Here is a 21,851-nt window from a genome sequence, read left to right as displayed (position 1 = left end):
CACCATTTGGGCATCCGGCAACATCACATGCATGCGGCATTTTGTCAAACTTTCTGTCAGAGCGACTTTCACGAACGCGCAAGACACACGCGGCAGTACGCGATACCGAAACTACCACTGAGATGCGACCGCGTGAGTGAAGCAGGGCGCCGGGCGAAGCGCAGTTCGGCGAAAACGGAACCTTTGAACCACGCGCGCCGTTCCCCATGGCAACGCCAAAGAGGTTCTTTTTTCCATGAATCAAACAAACGAACAAACAGCATTTTATTATGTCTCTTGATGCACGGAAGGTTCTTTTTTTATTGCTGCTAGTTTGATTACTAGTGATTAGTTGTAGGCAGACTCTCATACGTCATCGGGACCATTTTGAAAATTTGCCGCTCGGGGCGCTCATCGTGTGATACATTTAGCTTAATTTCTCGGTAAGTAGGGCACTGCTGTTGATAATATTGCCGTTTTAGACATTGCATACCTGCCAAGTTTGGAGAAACGGAATCCGGGAGATCTACTCAACCGGGGGGGGGGGGGGGTATGAAGTATGCCGACCGCGGGGGGGGGGGGTACTGCGATAGCAATTATATGGACACTAGGCAGTTTTAGAATAGCGTACGCAAAGCTTTGCGTTGGCTTTTCGCGCAACTGCGCATGCGTCGTACGCTAACCGCTTGCGGGCTCCCGTTAAGTGACGAAAATAGCGGGCCGCAAACGCTAACTTAGCGTACGCTATTCTAAAACTGCCTACTGTCAGCGGGATTTTGCGGTCGCCGCTGATCTGTACAGAGTCCAAACCGATATCATCGCTTACGCATCGTCTGTTTCACGTGCGAGTAAATGCGCGCTAGCGCTAGGGACGAACGCGGTTGAAGCAGAGATGAAACGACCCGGCTGTCACCGTCGCGCGAAGGGCACATGCGATAACATCGCTCAGCGTGCGAGGCCTGTCGTCGCTTGCTTACCAGTTATTTCGTCGGGCAAGGGACCATAAGGGGCGCCGTTGAGACGGGGACGGTCGCGAGCGCTGGCGAACACGCTATCTCGACAGACATCGGTAACGGCTACCCTTTTAAGTGCTGGGCTCTCCAAAGCAGTAGTGACACAAAATTTTGAAGGCAAGATAACTTGTGGGATAGATTTGTGTGTAAACAAACGCATCATCTACGAAATATTAACGGCTGATATAACCTATAACACATTTAGGATCAATTTTTAAATTGCGTGTAGCGCATCTGTACGCGAAACGTCCCACCTCGCCTCACCGTGACGCACGGGGCGCGCAATGAACTGGACGCGCGGGGCAAAACTGGATTTCCGGGAGGTTTTGCTATGACCCGTACAACCGGGAGAAACGTTCAAAATCCGGGAGTCTCCCGGGTAATCCGGGAGACTTGGCAGGTATGACATTGTCATACATTGAGCTTTCACTCTGACATAAATTGTTATTTGCCTTTAGTGTCCCTTCAAGTGCAAAAGCGCAGCCAAAAAGCAAAGCCAAGGATGAAGCATTACAGAGAGTTTCATGATCAAGCAAAGTCAGAGATGTCAAGAGATGGCATCCTAAATGTGGCCGCCACAACAAGTTTTCAGCTCCCACTACAGTATCTGGCACTAGCAGTATCATAGGGCATAGCCTTCTAAATTGATGGCTGTTATTCAAAGGAAACAAGCTGGGATGAGAGTTTGTGCACCAACTAGGTCAATGTCAAAAATGCATTCTCTCCAACAATTGAATCAAAATGCACATCCAGCATTTCATGCTGTCTTACTGCAATGATATTTTTATTTATGACCGGTCGGGCACCAGCGACAGAATTACACTGCTAGCGTGCTGTATCCAACTGCGTCATATTTAGTGCCCTAATCTTTTTATTATTGTCGATAGCCATAATGTTGATGTTCTAGAGGTTCTTAGGTATTAATTATCAGTGTAGCCTAAAAGGGGCACTGACACGAAAGTTCTGACTTGCGGTTTGTATGTGTAGAACGATAGGGCAAGCAAACATGAGCCTAGAAAAATTAAGTGTGAGTGCACCCAGAAGGTTCGTTAAAACAGGTTTTTAAGAGCTGGTTTTAGTTCCTACTGCACCCTTATGAGCATCTCATCACGTGCTTGTGCAAGATATTGTGATGTCTGCACGGCTGCTCCCCTCTGAGGCTCCATTAGCGATACACAAGCAGCCATGCTGCGTAGCGACGCTAGTGTAGACATCAGTAGGTGCACCATGTGAAAATTTACTGCAATGTTGAAATAAAATATCAGCATTTCATGAGCTTCACACTTGCTCTGAGCAGTCTCTGGCAGAGCAAAGTCAGTTCTGAAAATTGATGTCCATACCGCTTTAACTGTTATTTGCCTTTGGTGTCCCTTTAAGCCTCCTCCTGCCTTCCTGCTTCCAAGGCCCCCAGTCATAAGAAACCTGTGCATTTGTGGGAGCTTGCCACTGCACACAAGCCCACCATGTATAATTATACCAGTTCAGCTGTATCAGATCTTTAAGTACCATTCACAGCATATCCCGCAATTCTTGATTTTAAGGTGGATTTAGGTAAGCATGCAATGCTACTTACACGGGAAGTAACACTTTGTCCCTGGGTCATTAATTGAGTCAAGCAACCCTTTTCATTTCGTCTTGAAGTATTAACTTACTGCAATGCTAGTTAAGAAATGTTTGTGAATTGCCTAATTTAACATTATAAATTATTATGTAAGTAAAAACCTCAAGTAACCAATTAATTTGTGCCATATGTCACAGGACACCTTCAAAAATTTGGCGGAGCCGTTGACATAGTTTGAGCATGGCTGAAAGCATGGGAAGGACAAAACAGAAACAGGAGTCTACAAAGTGCACCCGAGCCATGCACGACAGTTTCTCTCGGGCCATGCACGGCAGTAGCCATATCTAGACCGACATTTTGTAAAGCTTGCCAACAGCAAAGTAACAAAAACTGATAAGGCGCTGTTGTGGTGTTCCTGGCAAATTCATATGCTGAGGTGGCTTCAGTTTTCCAGTATTGTGGCAGTGAAGGCGGAAGCAAGTACATTTGGCGTACAAGTTGGTGCACAGCATGTCGACAAGATGTGGCCACCCTTGGTCAGCACCACCCACCCTGTCCTGCATGAGCTAGTCCCATTGTATACCTCCAAACCTTTGCTGTCCTCGGCTGTGCTTCTCATATCTTTTTATCCATTCCTGCGTCTCCTCTATTTTTTCAGTGCCTGGGCGAACGTTCTCCTCAGGCCACTGAGCACGCGCTCTGCCTCCGCTCGCCGCTGCCGTGTGGTGGCGCTGCGCGAGTAGACTATGGGAAGCTCACGCTCAACAGCCGTGCGTATTACAAAGCTCACGAATTTGTGTTTGCATCCGAGTTTAATTGCATTCGTGCTTCTCACAGGCTTTCACAGGTACAAGGGGGATAAAAAGAAATGCGAACAGAGCGGTGTGCTGTTTTCATCACGCTCCGACCAAGGCGGCAATAAAAAGATGCTCGATGGTCTTTGATTGTATCATGGAGGACTCCGTTTTTTCATCAATCATCCAGGCTACAACCACTTGAAAATAAATGCGAAACAGCAAAAAATGTAGATGCTGCATGTTCGCGTTTCTTTCCATCTCCGCTGTATGTATTCCGCAGGCAGTCTGTCGGCTGTGCTGCCAGTTCGATACTTCCACTCGAGTTTGACAGCATTCGTGTTTTATTTTCTATTTCAGGCTACTGCGACCACTTCATTCGCATGCCTAAGTATGTCATGCTGTTGTGTTCCACTCTGCAACTGGAACGGAAAGAAATCACGACTGCCTTTTTTTTATTTCCCTTTATTGATAAAGAAAAAAAATTCGGCAGGTCCCACGCCTTGTGGGAATCGGTTTATGCAAAGCACTCAGCGAGTAGTTCTATGCTAATTCTAAGCCAAGCGTTACGAGGTGGATCGACGTGTTTTTGTAAGAAAAGTATAGTCGGGTACAACTTTAGAAAAAAGCGGCATTTGCACCTCAAAGGCGGATGCACACGCGCTTCCACCAATGGGCGCGCGCTCTAGACTGACGTCACGAGCCGGACGGCCGGTGCCTCCGCTCAAGGAGAAGAAGCGGGACTATTTCTTTGCCGCGGAGGCAATCGGCTGCCGCGCTTCGGTCATATGGGCGGGGCCTCTCCTTTTTTCTAAAGTTGTACCCGACTATAGTTGTGTGTAATTGTGGGCTTACCAGGCACGTTGACAACACTGGCGTTTAAAGGGTAACTTATGGTGCGACATAATGCCAGCACTCATGTTAAGAACATACATCAGTATTATCGAAACTAAGAACACTTTATGGTGCAATCACATGAATATTATACGTAACTTTTGTTAATGTATTCCTCCAGGGTCGAGCAATGCTTCAATATAGCTGGCTGAATCATAGGAATACAGATGTAATGTTTATTAGACTGCTATAAAAGCGGAGCCGACACTGTAATTACAGACGTTAACCTGACATGACGCCTGTATCGTAGGAGGACATATGTAGCACTTATTGCTTTGTTATAACATTAGATAGCCAGCACTACAACAACAACTGACGCTGTGCCGACATCACGCCTGCATAGGGTGTTTCTCCAAAGCAGTTTCTAGACTTGGCGTGGCTCTGTGGTAGAATGCCTGACTGCCACGCAGAATGCTTGGGCTCGATTTCTGCTGGGATCCTAATTTTTATTCTTTGCATTTGTGGGATCAACAATACCAATGTTGGTTTTTCTTAACGTTCTCACATTTAAATTACCGATGTCTGTTCTTGCCATTCGTGGGTAGATATAAACTGTCAATCACCTGTGGCGCATACCCGTACACCGCGGCCCGTGGTAAACGGGTATGTGCCACACATGTCTGTAGGAAAGGGCTTGATGACGTATGAGACAGGATTTTCACGTTATTTATGTCATGACGAGGCAGTCATATTCGACAAATCCTGTTACCTTCTCATGCCAATTTTGGTCTACACCAAGTTAAGGAGGCGATCACGAAAGCACCCAGAGTTAGACGGACGGACGGACAGAGACAGACAGATACGTAGAGAGAAACACTCAAACTGCCTAGGTTTTGCTAAGAAATGCTTCGCATTTAAAACTTACAGGGTCCCTTATGCATTCACCTAAGACAACTGAAAGGGAAAGCCATCTTATTTTTCTTCCCAGTCAATGTATTGAACATCCCCTGCCTCCCTCCGAGATTTTTCTGCACCTGACGTGATTTTCTTACAGCCTCAAGGATCAGAAGAGGCACTGCAAGGCTTCTGCACCTCAGCTGGTTATGCATTTCCTCTGTGATCAGCCCATTTTGACCAAGCAAAGATGTACTAATATGATAACGTCACATTATGTGACATCACGATGATGTACAAAAATTTTATGATCTGTGACGTCATATGATGACGTCATCACGTAATGATAATTTCTTGCATCACTCGTGTTGACGCCGCCGACGATTAATTTTCGTGTTTGATGGGGCCCATCGAAGGCTTTCACCTAAATACACCGTTCAGCTGTCATTTCATGAAATTCCAGCTCCCACTGGTGTTCGGGAGAGGTGGCTTACAGTAATTAGGCGGGATAATGGTCTCCTAATACATCTTCAAACTACACTAGAAAATGTAGCCATCATTTACGACCAGAAGATTTCATAGAATATAAGAAGCGGCTTAAGGAGGATGCAGTAGCATCAGTCTTTGCAGACTACCCTTCACATTCGCAGTCCAAGGTAACAACTGAACCAAGCATGGCAGGTATCACTAAACGTGACCGTGCTGCGTCCAAACAGTCAATGAATGCATGCACCAGTAGCACTGCTGCCTCGCGATCACTGCCATGTGCAGTGCTGACATTAGGTCCCGAAGCCGAAGAATCGGAGCCCCATGGACACCATATGTGCTACCGGCGAAACAACCGACAATCATCATGTACACTGTCACAATGAATGCGTGCACAAGGCTGAGCAGGCTGCCCCATGCAGCAAAAGCGTCGACATTGACAGCCATTAAGCCTCTACATTGCTCACTACCGAAAAGGCCAAATAGAAGAGAAAAGAAAGGGCACTGAGGGGCAGATACTGAGGCTACAACAACACGTTGGCAAACATAAAGACGAGCTCAAGTAACTGACAACAGGCCACATTTTTCCCGCCTACCACATTGGCTCAAGTTGAGAGTCGGCACTACGACTTAGACTTGAACAACTCTTTTCATACACATCGGCCAGTGTTGCAGGGTGCGCGTGGCATACGCAGCTGTTTTTTTTTTTTTACGTAGCACTACGATATTACTGGTCTGAGCTCTGAAATGGTGGAATCGCTTGGCATAGTTCCTCATTTTCTTGCACAGGCAGGAAGCGGTCAACAAGGCTCAAAGAGCACAAAGGGGATGTCACCAAAGCCACCCATGCCACACATTCCAAGAGCAAACTCGTCGAACACTGCTGGATGACGGGGCATGCCTTCGTCTTCAGTAATGCGATGACGCTGGCTCGGGAACAAAGGTGGGGCAAGAGAAAGCTTCTCGAGTCGTGGTTCATCCGCCGTGACAGGTCGGCGTGCAACAGCAACCGTGGCCCCCTACCGGATGTGTACAGAGACATACGGGACTAGAAATAGACTGGGTTACCTTCGCTCATTCGGTGCCAGTTCATACTGAAGATGCCACACGCATAGGTGGCGAAACGTCTGTGTAGTTTTTTGTTACATTTTGTTGTGTTAAGTCGGAGTATCTATTTTAATCACCAGCTGTTGCTTTCTCTCGGTGGCAACAAATGTAATTCTCAAAAGCTTCACGATCATGTATATCCCTGGAAGCAGTCTAGTGACATTTCGTGCTATTTAGCGCATGAACTAACGTTAGCCCACATCAGCTTCAGACCATCCAAGCTTTCAGTATTAGCTCCTGACAAATGCTGCTTTCAAAAATCGACGTTCAGACAATCAAAAACCGACTATCACTCAAGCGCGAACGGAACGGTGACAAAACAATCTTCTGAGCATCACTGGCATGCGCTCTCTCGTAACGACCTAGCAGAAGACGCGCGAACGACACATGCCTTTGAAATGGGCCGGTTGCCCAGAACAAGTGCTTCATGATTCCCGTTTACAAGTTTTCATTTTACTTTAAACAACGCGAATACAGCCGAAAGATGAACCATATAGCAGCTTCGAATGCAGCCACAGCATTCATTTCAGCGAGTGATGACGCGACGGCGGGTCTACTCCGGTAGCGGCACCTGGCATCTAAAAGCTGCACTAACGCCGACGGCCGGTTCCCATTGCGCTCCTCTCCTTTGCCCAGGCACAGAAAGATAGAGGAGGTGCTGATCCATTCCAACTGACTGGTAGTTGAGTGCTAGTGAAGACTAGGGCAACAAAAGGAATAGACACTGAATACATGGGTGCCCGTAAGTTATCCTCATCTTCACTAATGCTCAACTACCGCTTTTCAAGGTACACCAACAAGCCCCACGAACTGACCACTGCTTATCTGTCCGTCTCATGACATCAACTGCCAAGGTCCATTTTTTGCTTATCTACTGAGATATCGGCTACTCCTGTCTGCCAGTGGATCGCAATTGAGCTTAAACCAGTCAATGTGCACAATCTCTTGGCAGCAACTATGGAGTTGAAAGATACAGGTTAAACCACATAAGTAACAGGGGATGTTTGTTCAACCATGCAGTAGGGACTTTGGAAGGAGCTTGGATGAAAGACCAGGAGCAGCAAAAGGTGACACCTACAGCCATGCAAAGGAGTGAGTGGCTAAAGGGTGAGTCAGTGGTTAAGTCATGATGCTGTTTTTGGCGACACTGGTGAGCAGACATCAAAGCACGGGCCAATCGTTGGCGGTTCTTGGCATGCTGAGCGATGGCAGCAACAGCTGAGCAGTTGGCAGGCTCAGGAACAAACTTATTCATCAAATTTCCAGTGTGCTGTAGCACTAACTTAACATAGCAGAGGCTTCAGTTACAGGAAGCAAGGACGTGCCTGCCCCCTCCTGAACTCATCCCCACATGCCTCAGCAGCCCTAATTAGTGGCTTCACTATGCTATGAATATGTCATACACTGCTGGAATAAACAAATTTGCAAATTTTCATCACGACACTGACAGATTTAGTTGGTGAACCTAACTCCGACTAGACTGGCCCCCGTCTGTCTTTTTCCCCATCTACCCCTCTGTGACATATAGTCCATCTCACAAGTTAGATGCAGAGTGCGAAAGCTGGTCGAATTTCAACCAATCACCAAGTCGAGCTCCTCCACATTGTGTTAGCCCACGCTTGCATTCAGCTATGGCCTAATGTGCCTACATCATGAGACTCACAGAAGACCCAAGTTCAAATCGGGATAGGTTGGCCTCCAGAGAAACAACATTATTGATGAATAAAATGCTCAGGGGGTGAAGGCAAAAGCGGCAACTTCTTTTGATGGATCCTCTGAACTGGACAGAGCGACCTCCCATAGTGTCTGCTTCGTAATACCTGTCTTTTGTGTCTATGCTGTGCATGACCACGAAATGTGGTGTCCATGTATCTTTATGAATAAATTTTGTGAAGATTCTGCCAGTCAATATGTACAGGTTTGCAGCTTTTTCAAAAAACTTTTTTTTTTCAGGATATTTTTTTACGTTAATATTTTGTCATTGCCAGACTTCGAATACATCACACCACACTGCATGGGCAATGCTTTCTTCATTCATGTGTGTTCTGCGGCATGCTTACCAAGTGGCCACGACTTATGTTTGCCTGTCACAGAAGCTGATAAAAACTGCCAATAAAAACAGCATTCAAAGGTGGTCCCTGTCTTGTAAGGTTAATCGAGTTTTTATTGGGTATGATGTCATTTTACAGCGAAGCTGAATATGGTTCACTCCTCAAGATCTCTTCACAGCGCAGTCAGTAGAACACACTTTGCAGACAAGCCAACATTCTCATGAATGCTCTGTACCTATCAATCTATGTTAAAAAAAAATCAATAGCCCGGCCATTAGGACAACTCGAACGTTACACTATATTTCATTTATTTGTCATAGTTAGTTTACTATGGAGTTGAAAACGTTTCGGAATTATCGTCTGCCATCATACCTGGACTTCTATGGGAGGTTACCAGAAACAGCTGTAACTTGACAGGGTTCCTCTATGCCCGCCTGTTACTGAAGCCTAGATCCGATTCCAGGCACACACAGTCGTACTGTGCCCCTATGGCGCGTTCGGCCAAATATGGCAACAGGCTAGGTCAACAAACAGCAATAATGCATAAACATGAGTTAGAGGGATAGTCCGCTCTATGTAGAAAACAAAGGGTAAGGCTTAAAGGGACACTAAAGGTAAATATTAAGTCGACGTTGATTGTTGAAATAGCGGTCCAGAAACCTTGTAGTGCTACTTTTATGCCAAGGAAGTGCTTATTTTGAAATAAAATCACGTTTTAGTGGTCCGCATCGCGTTAGCGCACTTCAAATCACCCGCCTGAAATCAGACTTTCATACGTCACTGCTGCCGTGCCCAACATTGCCCGCCTTTACTGCGCGGCCGCCGACACTAGTAGCAGCAGAGCGAAAGTAGCGGGACCCACAGCAGCAACAATGGCCATCGAAGCCATTGAACCTTGCTGCAATCGCCGCAATGGATGTGGACGGAGAACTTGACGAGACATTAGAGAGTTTTAGTGCCAATGCCCCAAAGCGGCTTGCCTACATAAGCCCTTGCGTTCTTTTGTAGTCTCCATGGATGCGGCTGGGAGTACAAAAGAACGCAAGAGCGTGCGTACGCGGGCCACTTGGGGACCCCGGCACTAAAACTCTCTATTGGCTCGCGACACTGGGCTGTACGCCACGGCAGTACGCGATCCCAAAACTACCACTGAGACGCGACCGCGTGAGCGAAGCAGGGCGCCGGACAAAGCGCAGTTCGACGAAAACGGAACCTTTAAACCACGCGCCGTTCCCCATGGCAACGCCACAGAGGTTCTATTTTCTATGAATCAAACAGAAACGAACAAATAGCATTTTATTACATCTTTTGATGCATGGAAGGTTCTTTTTTTATTGCTGCTAGTTTGATTACTAGTGGTTTATTGTAGGCAGACTCTCATACGTCATCGGGATCACTTCGAAAATGTCCCACTCGTGGCGCTCATCATGTGATACATTTAGCTTAATTTCTCGGTAAGTAGGGCACTGCTATCGATAATATTGCCATTTTAGAAGTTGTCATACATTGAGCTTTCACTCTGACATAAATTGTTATTTGCCTTTAGTGTCCCTTTAAGGCTCGTTCACACCAAAGTGGCGAAGCAGATTTTGACGCGGTGAGGTGGCGAGTGCGCGTACCTGTTCAGACTGCATGGCTCGCCTGGCTGCCCACGCAGCCATGGAGGCAGAGTATCTCAAGCTTTTGCGGACGTGTCACCATCATATGGCACTACTTATCCACCCTCGCCACCCAAGCCGCCTGCGCAGATCTCATGCCATTTCTGGCTCAACTGTATCTTTACACCAGCGCCACCACCACATGGTATCCTGATTGGCAGCGGCAAAGCAAAGACCTTTGGTGGGCGGAAAAAATCGGTCACCGAGCGATCCGGCTCGCCGCCTCGTTTTCTGCCCAGTTTTGCCACATGGCGAGGAGGATTCCTCCGCTTTCCTGCTCGTCCGCTTTGCCACTCCGCCTTTGGGGTGCACGAGCCTTTACTCCTTTGGTCAATCGTCAGTGGCTCGCGGGTCCCTCAGGTGATGTCAGCGGCCGCTGGCACAAGAGAGAGCCATCTCTCTGTCCGGTCAGCTTTTTATCACCTTTCGTCTCCTTCTCTCGCAAGGGTTGTTTCCCTTGCAGGACACGAGTACCCTCTTCAGCGAGCAGAGAAACGAGGATTAGCATGCGACGCCAAGTGGTGCAATTTAAGGGGTTCTTAGAAAAGAGGCACTGGTGCTCCCTCTCCACATGGCCTGTTGGTTCCCGCCGCCAGTCCACGATCGCACCAACACTAAAAGGGCCCTGCAACGCTTTTCCAAGTAACCACTGAATGGCTTCATAACGGAGTTTATTGCCTCACAAATCGCCCGCCAAAAGATTTTTAGAATACGTCAAGTACGAGCGGAGTTACAGAGATTTGTCGCACACTGTGATTGCTTTCTCTCTTCTCTCGTCCCGACGAGCACACTGGAAACTAAGCAGGGAGGGATGGCACGGGAGAAAGAAGTTAAGTCACGCATGTGTCACGACCTTGAGCACTTCTTATTTCTTCAAACGCACGACTTGCTTTCAGTGTGATCGTGAGCGCACGCATGGGCACGTGGTGGCCTCCCAAGGCGACCGCAGTAACTATGCAGCACACTATGCTTAAATCAGCCAATGACCATGAAGTTGGGTATATGGCGCAGTAATTTGGGTATGTGGCATCATTTGTTAAGATAAGAGGGAGTGATTTCTAGCTGACTTTGAGAATTAATTGAAAATTTCAGGCTATGTGCTGCGCTATAATGTTTGGCTTGCGTGTTCTCCAGAGCTCGACTACCGACCGGAAGCGTTTTCTGACCATGCTGAAGAAGTGATGCAGGACCCCTTTAAGGGAAAGAAATGTAAGTGTGTGCTACCCCACAAACTCATGCTTTAACGAAATTATCTTAGAGAACATTACATGATGTTTAGCTGCTCCAACAACTACATAACCATGGCAAGGTTTATCTCAGCCGGTATATCATGGATAATTATCAGTCGCAGTCTTGATAACCATAATATGACGCCGCCACTAGGCTATTCCAGCAGCACCATGAAGCTCCTGTAAAACGAATAGCCCCACGCTTTCGGGATGCCTCTTTAGTGCACAAGATAGTTTGTTCGACAACCATCAACATTCCACAGCACAAAAAGAAACGAAAATGCAACGGTTGCCTAACAAATGTAAAGATGTAGAATGCCTGACTGGACATGTTTACATTGGTGCACTTCAGAAAGAGACACATAAAATACGCAGGCTTGGTTGGTGAAGTCCTCTGTACTATGCACATATAGTCTGCATGGTTGCCTTCTTATAGTGCAAAGATGCTGTTTGAGAACAGTCAACTTTGGTCACTGAGGAGCAGTGTGTCGGAACGGAACGAAAACCAAAAACGGAAAACGAAAAAAACGATATTTTTGACCGGAACGAAAACATAACCGAAACTTTATTTATTATTTCGTTCCGGAGTGAAACCGAAAATTTTTAAATCGTTTTTCGGTTCACGGGAAAACTTGGCAATCCGGAACAACTGAGGTCATGCAACGTGAGCAATTATGCACATCTCAGGGTACAGTATTAGGGTGTACTTCAGGCAGGAATTCAGAAGCAAAGATATGTTGAAATTGTGCGAAAAAAGAAAACAGTGGCAACCAGAGATCTTTATATTAACGCAAGTGGACTTTTGCGCGCCTGTCACACAGGCCAGCATGGACAGGACATTCCCGGTCCTGAAGTTTGTTAGAGCGAAAGCTGTTATGAGATCACAACAGCCGATTTTAGCGCCATAGTTGTCCGCCGCCGCCGGTGTCCGTAACCGCTATCGCGTGAAATAAGAAAAAAATGAAACGAGAAGCAAATTTCTGGGATCGGATGGGATTATAACCCGTGCCCTCTGCGTGGCAGTCGAATATTCCACCACAGTGCCACGCTGGTGCTTGTAGCTCCTTTGCAAAAATACTCTATACAGGCGTCATGTCGGGCAAGGAATCGTGTTAACATATGTAATACAGCGCGGCCAACGAGTAAAAGAACAATCTAGCGTGACACAATGCGAATTGCGCAACAATTCGGTCGTTGAATGCTTCCAACCCGTTACACAGGGTTCAGCCATAATTCTTTATCGTCATCAGCCACAGTGCAAAGTGCACATAATGCCTTACAGATGTGTTGCGGGTACCACGATTCTCCAAAGAATGACGAAAAATGGCATAGTGGATGCTTCGCTACTTCAGAAAAATTACGATGACTTATGGCGTAGTGGGTACCTTGCATGTGTACTTGTATTAGTTGCCCCAATAGAGTCTACAATGGGCTCTAGAAAGGCCGCTCTTCCAGCTATCACTGTGACTGTGCTGCGTGTTCCGCGCAGGCCTGACAATTTTTTTTATCAGAACAGCGGTCTCACACATCAGACAGTACACTCAATGACGTGCTGCTTCTGAGATCGTGCTCACTCCCTTGACACAAAGCATTGAGCCCACTTAAAAAATCGTAATTGACTATTGAGAAAATGAATACTGCGACTTTGAGGGGTATACTGGTTTGTGCTAGTTGGTAGGAATTCGTGGTACAGGTACTTCCGCTCCTCTGAAGAACGTGGGAAGAACGTGCTTTACCCCTGCCCCACTTTCTTAAGAGGAGGGCAAGTAACTATATCGCAAATCCAATGTTTTAAATGCGAAGCATTTCTTAGCGAACCTCAAGCACTTTGGCCATTTCTTTCCTTCTTTCTTTCAGTCGGTGTGTCTGTCTGTCTGTCTGTCTATCTAGCCACCTACGTCTGGGTGCTCTCCTGGTCGTATCCATAACTTGTAATAGACCAAAATTGGCATAGCAGGGGATCAGTGTATGACGAACACGGTTCACTGGTCATTGCATAAATAATGCAAAATACCTGTCGTGTATGTCATGAAACCTTTTCTCTCAGTCATGTGTGGCACATACCCACATATCAGAGTTCATGTTATGCGGGTATGTGCCACAGGTGATGAAGAGTCGCAACCGACACAGTAATGTCGAACACACACATTGACAAGCAAGGAAAGCGATAACAAGTATTCTTTAACATGCACCGAGATCGCACAGTACACGGGCATCTAACATTTTGCCTCCATCAAAATGCGACCGCCGCGGCCTGGTATCGAACCCGCGACCTTCGGGTCAGCAGCTGATCACCGTAACCGCTACACCACCGCGGCCGACGCAAGCAAAGAAAGTGAGGGAGCTGAAAACAGAACACCTATAGGCGTGCGCAGGGTTCCCCTTCAGGGTGATGGGAGGGCGGGAGGCGAAGGTTCATCGCGGCACCCCCCCCCCCTGCCTATTAAATCAATGTATGGGGCAGACTTTGCGCCCCCCTCTTCTTAGGTGACTGGGAACGGGGGGGGGGGGGGGGGGGGCCTCAACGCTCAAGACGCTCAACTACCATCCACTCGTCCACGTGGTCCGCAACGTTGACCTACGAGGATTACAAAAAAAACGGGGTGAATGCTTCCCTACAATAAATCTGCCGAGAGAACCATGCCTCTCATCATTATCGCTGACTTCAACACTGACTTATCAAGACTTAACAACACCTGGTCCTTCCACTGCATGATAGATGGCTTGGATGTGGACAGGGCATCAAAAAGACCTCGCTGCCACATCCAGGACAGGAGGCATCGTAGATCATTTCATCGTAAGAGGCATCCAGGATTTCCACCAGCTGTACTATACCTCGCATTTCACTACACTTAGACCCCTCGTAGCTGCAATCATGAATGGATCCGATAACAAGTCCGGTCCAGCTGCTGGTGCTCAATGATCATGGTAGTGATGACCTTGCTCAAGAACTGTCAAGAACCCCTTCTACACATACACACAGGTTCGTGAAACGTGCATGCGTTCTGCGTCATAACGAACAAGTATAAGCATAACAACTGTAACGCAACTGTGACTCTAACGTACGTGCAGTGCGCCTGCGCGTACTCGGCTGCGTACCATATATCTAGGGAAACTTTCCTGAATGAAGCTCCGTTGCAAGTAACGCCTGTCCTGTGCATCTGTGTTCCTTCTTTCTCCTGTTCGGATTCGCGCTACCGAGTATTGAAGAATATAAGCACTACACATCAGCTTACCGCGTCTGGTGTTGGTGACACCCATGTTGCTGTTGGCATCGTTACGCAACTGTAAACAAGTGGTTACATAATACATATGCGACTCTTCAACATATGAGTGTGCGTATACGACTTCCACATTTCTCTAGCGTCATTCCATAACGTTTCGCTCAATGCGAAAAATTACGCCACTGTCCCCATCCCGCGCATGCTTCACATAACATCGATTCGCACGGTACGTGGGATCTGCCGAATTTTTTTGTGATTACCTTAACTTCAAATTTTTGCATACAAAAAAAAAACGTTATGAACCATTATGGAACATTTATTTTTCATTCCGGAACAGAAACGGAACGGAACTTGTTGTGGTGGAACGAAACTAAAACCGAAACAAAAAACATTTCATTGCGACACCCTGCTGCAGAGTAGCACTAAAACATTTGCAGTTCTTTCAGTAATACACATGATTTTTAACTGCAGCGAAACAGCAAATATGTGAAAACCACCCTTTGCTACTTCGCAAGGCAGTTAATCTCCTTACCTCTCCTCTCTTGCAAGACAGTCCTGAACCTGTATGGCAAAGCTTGCAGGATGGGCTACCAACTAATGTCGTGCTCACACAACTTTCTGTCAATGATGAGACTATTTCTAGCCTACTTGCAACATAATATCTGAACGTGTGATCGAGCTCCTATTCCTTCAATGGTCTTTGTGGCAAGTAGAAAACAAACTGCAATGCCAAGAAGCTAAAGATAACCAAAATTAAGGCCTCCTAGTGGTTCTTAAATTACATCAATACACACCACAGTGCCCATAATAGATCAAGGAACAGAATGTGGAGTGGGAGTACAACTTCGTAGCTTCCACCCTGCTACATAGCACGCTGGCCCATATCTCAGTCGCAACAAATGTCTATTTACACTTTGTTGCTTGAAATGCAAAACGTTTTCATTCGTGAAATAAATTTAAGGGCACCATTGCTGGGCAGCTAATCAAAATGGCATGTACATTTACACCCAGACTATACACAACTGCAGGAATCATGGAAGTGAAGCCTGGAAGTGCAGTGGCAGACAACACGCCATCTACATAATGGCCCTTGCATTGCTCAGCAGACAGAAATGGAGCAACAATGGTGCTTAAAGACCGAACGCAACATTTTCCCAGTGACTGTTTTATATTGCAGTTATGCCACATTATCTTGTTAGCTTCATACTACATGTTAACAAAACCTGGGTACAGGATCCGTGCTATCATCAGGAATACACAATCAATCCGACTAGTGTTTCTGAAAGGCTTACCTTGAGGACGCACTTGCCAACGGGCTCATCTTCAGCCACTGTGATGTTGTAAAAGCTCTGGTCAAAGATCGGCTCATTGTCGTTCACATCACTGATGGTGACCAGCAGCGTAGCACTAGCCGACAGTGGCGGCTCTCCACTGTCTGTAGCAAGCACAGTGACACGTGGCACGGGGCTTGTCTCGCAGTCAATAGGAGTGCGTGTGGTCACCAGGCCTGTGCGTGGGTCTACGTGGAACCACTGTGAGTAGGTATCCGGAGTGTGCTGAATGGAATAGTGCAGCAATGAGTTGCGTCCTTCGTCACGGTCAGAAGCAGTCAGCTGCAGCACTGAGGTGCCGGGGTCAGCCACTTCAAGCACACTGGCATGGTACGTGTCCTGGTCAAACTCGGGAGCATTGTCATTAGTGTCGGTGACGGCCAGCTCAAAAGAGCGCGAGGCATTCAGGGGTGGGCTCCCTTGATCGGTGGCTGTCAGTAACATGCCGTACCGAGCACGAGTCTCTCGATCCAGCGGCTGCGCTACCATGACAAGGTAGATAATGTTGTCCTGAGTAGCCAGACCAAAGTGTCCCTCACCTCCGCTGAGACTCACATTGACATTGGCATACTCTGCTTTGGAATCAGGGTCATTAACACTGACACGCGCCACCAGCTCACCCGGGCGTGCATCTTCCGACACCTTGGGTGATGCATCATCGCTGAGAAAAATGAGGTTAATGCTTGGCTGGTTGTCATTCACATCAGTCAATAGCACTGATACAAAGGCAGTTGCCTCCAAAGGTTGGTCACCGCAGTCACGTGCCACCACCACCAATTCGTGGGTGTCCTTGGCCTCAAAATCCAGAGGCTTGCTGACAGACACTAAGCCTGACTCAGCATCAATTGCAAAAAGACCATCACGATCACTCTGGCGCCGGTTGATGGCATAGCGCACCTGGCCATTGTCCCCTGCATCGGCATCAGAGGCAAGGACACGCAGCACTGCAGTGCCCACACTGGCATTCTCTGGCACACGCCCCACATAGCGACTTTGGTTGAAAGCAGGTGGGTTATCGTTGACGTCAAGGATGGTGATGTTGACAGTCATCATGCCCCTCAGTGGTGGCCGGCCTCCATCAAAGGCCTCCACCTGCAAGCTGTAGAAGGGTGTCGCTTCCCGGTCCAGGGCCCCACTGATTTGTAGGTCCAAATACAGCACATCGTCCCGCTCTCGATGGGAGGCCAGACGAAATGCGCCATCCGCATTTCCAGATGCAATTCGATAGTGCTGAGTGCTGAACTCGCCCAAGTCCCGGTCTCGTGCAGGGCTGAGGGTGCGCTTAACATCTCGAGGTGTGTTCTCCGGAAACTCGAGTGACATACTGTCCACGGGAAACTCAGGCGCATTGTCGTTGACGTCAAGCACATGGATGGTAACGCGCACATTGTCGCCGCTGGGTGGAATTGCCACAAAGGAGTACTCGCTGCGCAGTTCTCTGTCCAGCACCACACTGGTGCGCACCTGTCCAGAGGCCTGGTCGATGCTCAGATCCGAGTCCACAGCTGAACCAGGTGCCGGCACGATCAAGTATGGCGGCTGCGTGCCCGTGTCACGCCCAATGACCCCTACAAGGCTGCCAGCTGGCACGCCCTCAGCCACCTCAAATTCTTGGATGAGCTCGGCACCCACCACCAGGCAGCAGGCCGCCCAGAGGAGCCACTGCCACATGGCTGAGGGTCATGAATGGTGCCTGCAAACAAGCCATCACTGAGCTGCAGTAAAGTGTCCCCATAGCTTGTGCTTGAACAGCACTTCCGACTTTGATTTATTGACACGTTCGCAACAGCATGGCAGAAGCTGAACAAGTTTGATTTCATACACGCGCGGATCTATATTTTTAATGTTCTAAACTGTATATGTAATTCCCTGTTGCAATCATTTGAATCTTTAGGTTCTATTTTAACATGGTGAAACAGCTATTTTGCAGTTGCTATTATAAGTGCATTTACCACACAGCCAAGCGAATGTCTTGCACAACCAAGTTGGCTAAGACAGCCACTTTACTTACCACCACAAGTGAAACTTGTTGAGATTCACACTGGAAAGGCTTTCTGGCAGGAAGTTGAGTAAATAACAATCGCAAACATATAACTTGAGAAATTTTATGAAGCAGTTTTCATCATTTATAAAATGCATAATTAAACCATAATCATCATCATCCTCATTTATGTCCCCTGCATGAGTGACCGAATGAACCTACCATGTGGGTTGATTCCATTTCATCCCTCCTTAATTTCATCCCTTGATCACTACTCTCCTTGGCTGTGTTCCCCATCCTCCGGTATCCATTCTATTGCTCTAACTGGTGACTGGCGGTCTGTCCTATGCATTATGTGGCCGGCCCCGGTCCAGTTCTTTAGCTTAACATCAACTAGGATATCGCCACCTTCTTTTTTTCTCTGACCCGGACTCCGCTGCCTTTTGATCTCCTAATGTTACGCCTGTCATCTTCCGTTCCATCACACACTGCGTGGTCAAGTTTCTTTGTTATCCTCCAGGTCCCCATATGTTAGAACTAGAAGTATATAACGATTGTATACTTTTCACCTTAGGGGCAGCAGCAGATTGCCTATCATGATTTGGGAATGCCTTGCCCATCGTTATTCTTCAGTGAACTTCCTTTTCATAGGCTATCCCCTGTTAAATATAGCACACTCTAGTAGGACGGTAGCCAATAAACTCTTTCACCAGGCCATTATCTGTCTTCAGAGCATGTAGCCCTAATTTAATGCTTTCTTGGCTTAGGTCCTTCCATCATTTTTTGCAGTTCTTCTCATAATTGCTGAACAGCACTACGTCATCTGCAAATCATAGATGACTGAGTTCCACTCATCTTAATTCCCATTTCGTCCCAATCCAGTTACTTCTAAGCATGCAACATTGGAGAGGTCTCAATTCTATTGCCTTTCTTGTGGGGAAGCAAGGTAGCTGTGGAGTCCTAATTGTCGACGTGGGCTAAAGCCATGTTTCAAGTACACCTCAATGGTGCCGTAATATAATAAAAAAAAAGTCGGCGCGGCTTCCGCCCACTTGAGAAGACAAACGCGCATACCTCTGCAGAGATTTGCAAGTGTGCCCTAGTAGAACACTTTTCAATGCGAATCATTTAACATCGACCATAATGATCGGTCATGGGATCGTGTGTTTCCCCAAGTGGACATGTCGCACGCGCAAGTGCGTGGTTTGAGAGTCAGCCGTTATGAAACTTGCGTGGAAGCTACTTCCACTTTGCACACTCGATCGCACGGTTCCGGCCGTAAAAATGACGCCGAAGAGGACCCTCGGTTCATACCTGCCAGAACTCGTAACGACGCGGGGAACGAAACGGCGAGTCGTGCAGCGATTCGACCATGCCTTCGATGCGGCGCGTTTGAACCGAGCGCTGGTATTCCGGTACAAATCGCGAGGGCGGCTATGTGACGTTTCAAACCGCGGGCTTCTTGAAGCTCACCTGTGGTGCAGCGGTGCACCTATCGGAGGAATCCGGCCGGCCATGGCTTGAGTGCTGCGAGGGGACTCTGGGGGACTCGCTCAACAGGTCGAACAAAGACGGGGGTCCCAGATTGTTCGCTGTCAGCCCCGCCGGACGGGAGAGAAGGGCCGGCCGAACCGCTGACCTCGCCTGCCGCCCTCTCCCTTCCGAGAACGTGACGTGCCGCCGCCGCCGTTGCTCGATGATCGCAGGCATCTCTGCTGGGCATCGGCGGGACTAGTTCATCAACCGTGATTTTGAGTGTGTGCGGCGCGTGACGAACGCAGGAGTCCTCCCCAGATGTTACGAAAATTTGTCGTGAACAGAAAGGATGACTGATGTATGCGGGACGCCAGCAAGTCAAGAAACTCATCGTAACCCAGGTGAAAATGTGTAACGGAATCCAGCTGGTTACACTTGGCAGTTGGTCCCAGTTGGGAACCAACTGGGAACCGTGAACAGTTGAACTGGAAGCATCTGGTCCCAGTTGGAAACCATAAGGAAGCAAGTGGTCCCAGTTATGTTGCAACTGGAAGTGCGACCAGTTGTGGTTCCACGATTACAGTGGAACAAAAAAAAATTGAACAAATGGGTTTTATCCAAGCGTTTTCTGCGGCCCACAGAAGGGTGCCGGATCGCTGGCTTAGTAATTGGGGACGATGTTAAAACAGAGGACGATGGGAAAATAAGAAAATACTAGCGTTTCATAACTTGCGAATCAATTATTTTTTCTCATCTCGTCGTCATCCTGTACGCGTTGTTTTAACCTCACTACAATAATATAAACAGTGTTACCAGCTGACCCGCTATATGTATATCATATTATCGTGGATTATTCGACGTAGCGCAAATGCGCAACACGACACGATGCACTCAAGCGTACGCTTTCAGTACAGTGTACTTTACGTCCGTCAGACTCTGGAGTGATGATGATGATGTGATGATGATGTAGTGGTGGCCTGCCCCTTTGCAACGGGGAAACACATTCAGTGTCCTGGCCTCACGGAAAAAAAAGAAAGGAAAAAAGACAGAAAAAAAAAAGTTTCCAAGATGTGTGGCGCCACCTGTCGGAGAAGTATTGAGTAGTGCATAGACCGACTGTCTCGCACAGTTTGCTATGGGACCAGGTGCAATTAGCACTCAGAACGAGAGCTGTGAATTGCTCTCCGCTAGTCGGACGCGCCACCGAACCGTCGTGAAGTGCTTGCTGGATCACTCGCCTGAACGACGGCGAAAACAGCAGCGGACGAGAGCCCTCCGCAAAAGACGCACTGTTGCGTTGTGAATTGCCACGGACGTAAAAGACTGAATAACAACGTTCAGTTTTACCGATTTCCATAGTTGTCGTACGAAGAAGAAAGGCGAGAGCGCTGGATACGGGCCGTTGCGAGCGTGTTGGGTAAGCGAAGTTAGCGAAGTACCCGCGTTCTCCACAGCCGGTGGCATGAATGTGTGGCTCTGCTGTTGTTTTGCGTAGCCCTGATGCAAAACCGTGGTAACCTTGACTATGAAGCTCAGCAGAGGCTCTGACCGCGGTGCTTGTCGTGTAACATGAAGTGAGCAGCTAGAGGCAGACTGGAGACGCGTGATACGCACACCGCGACGAGTTGGTCGTCACAACACAGCATCGCGGACGTATGTACTGCATGTACATACGTTTTGAAGGTTGGTCGTGACCCCCTTCAGGTTTGTTTCGCCCGTGTCCTCCGCGGTTGCCGTAGCTATCTCGGAGGCCACGGTTTTGCCTTTGGTTGTACCCCGCGAAAGTGGACACGCACGTATCCCCATTTACAGTACATACAAACGGAAGACGACCATAAAGAGACCATTTGAGGATGCGTAATAAAACACTCCAATGCACAGGAAGCGAGAGATGAATTAAGGGAGAATACAACTGAAAAGGCGAAAATCGCCGGAGCCATTCGCCCCTGATGAACCGAGTTTTCTGCCACTGATCGTAAGATGCAAGTAAATTGATCGTGTATGTAGGTACTTTATCGCTGTGGCATACGTATATACCCGATTTTAACGCATTTAGGCTCTAGAGAACGGATGTCGGAGGGCTTGCCTCGAACTCGGTGTCGTGTGATGCTCGCTTGTACTTGCGAGTTGCAGCGCGCGGGAATAACTAAAACTTATTTTGCACTGTACTCGCAGTTCGCTTTGATCAGCTTCCTTTGTTTCTGAAGCGTGGATTGGCGGAAGAAGCTTTCCA

The 21,851-nt window shown here is 47.8% G+C and overlaps 1 protein-coding gene and 1 long non-coding RNA gene across 2 annotated transcripts in view; one reads left to right on the top strand and one right to left on the bottom strand.

The window, feature by feature from the left end:
* Positions 1-19,939, bottom strand: part of LOC119382397 (protein dachsous) — a 466,009-nt gene extending 446,070 nt beyond the window's left edge. Inside the window, exons 1-2 of the mRNA XM_049412138.1 lie at positions 19,616-19,939; positions 16,123-17,854 (exon numbers count right to left, since the gene is read on the bottom strand). Of these exons, the coding sequence (XP_049268095.1) occupies positions 16,123-17,832 (1,710 nt within the window). The 5' untranslated portion in view covers positions 17,833-17,854; positions 19,616-19,939. The remainder of the gene's footprint in view (positions 1-16,122; positions 17,855-19,615) is intronic.
* LOC119382399 (uncharacterized) lies at positions 3,217-11,588 on the top strand. Its single transcript, XR_005181525.1, has 3 exons — positions 3,217-3,323; positions 7,689-7,775; positions 11,512-11,588. It is a non-coding gene; the product is annotated as an uncharacterized LOC119382399 (long non-coding RNA).
* Positions 19,940-21,851: the final 1,912 nt, after the last annotated feature.

Source organism: Rhipicephalus sanguineus, chromosome 2, assembly GCF_013339695.2.
Source record: "Rhipicephalus sanguineus isolate Rsan-2018 chromosome 2, BIME_Rsan_1.4, whole genome shotgun sequence".
Lineage (NCBI taxonomy): Eukaryota > Metazoa > Arthropoda > Arachnida > Ixodida > Ixodidae > Rhipicephalus > Rhipicephalus sanguineus.
Note: the sequence above shows the minus strand (reverse complement) of the source record. Positions and strands in the feature narration are given on the sequence as shown.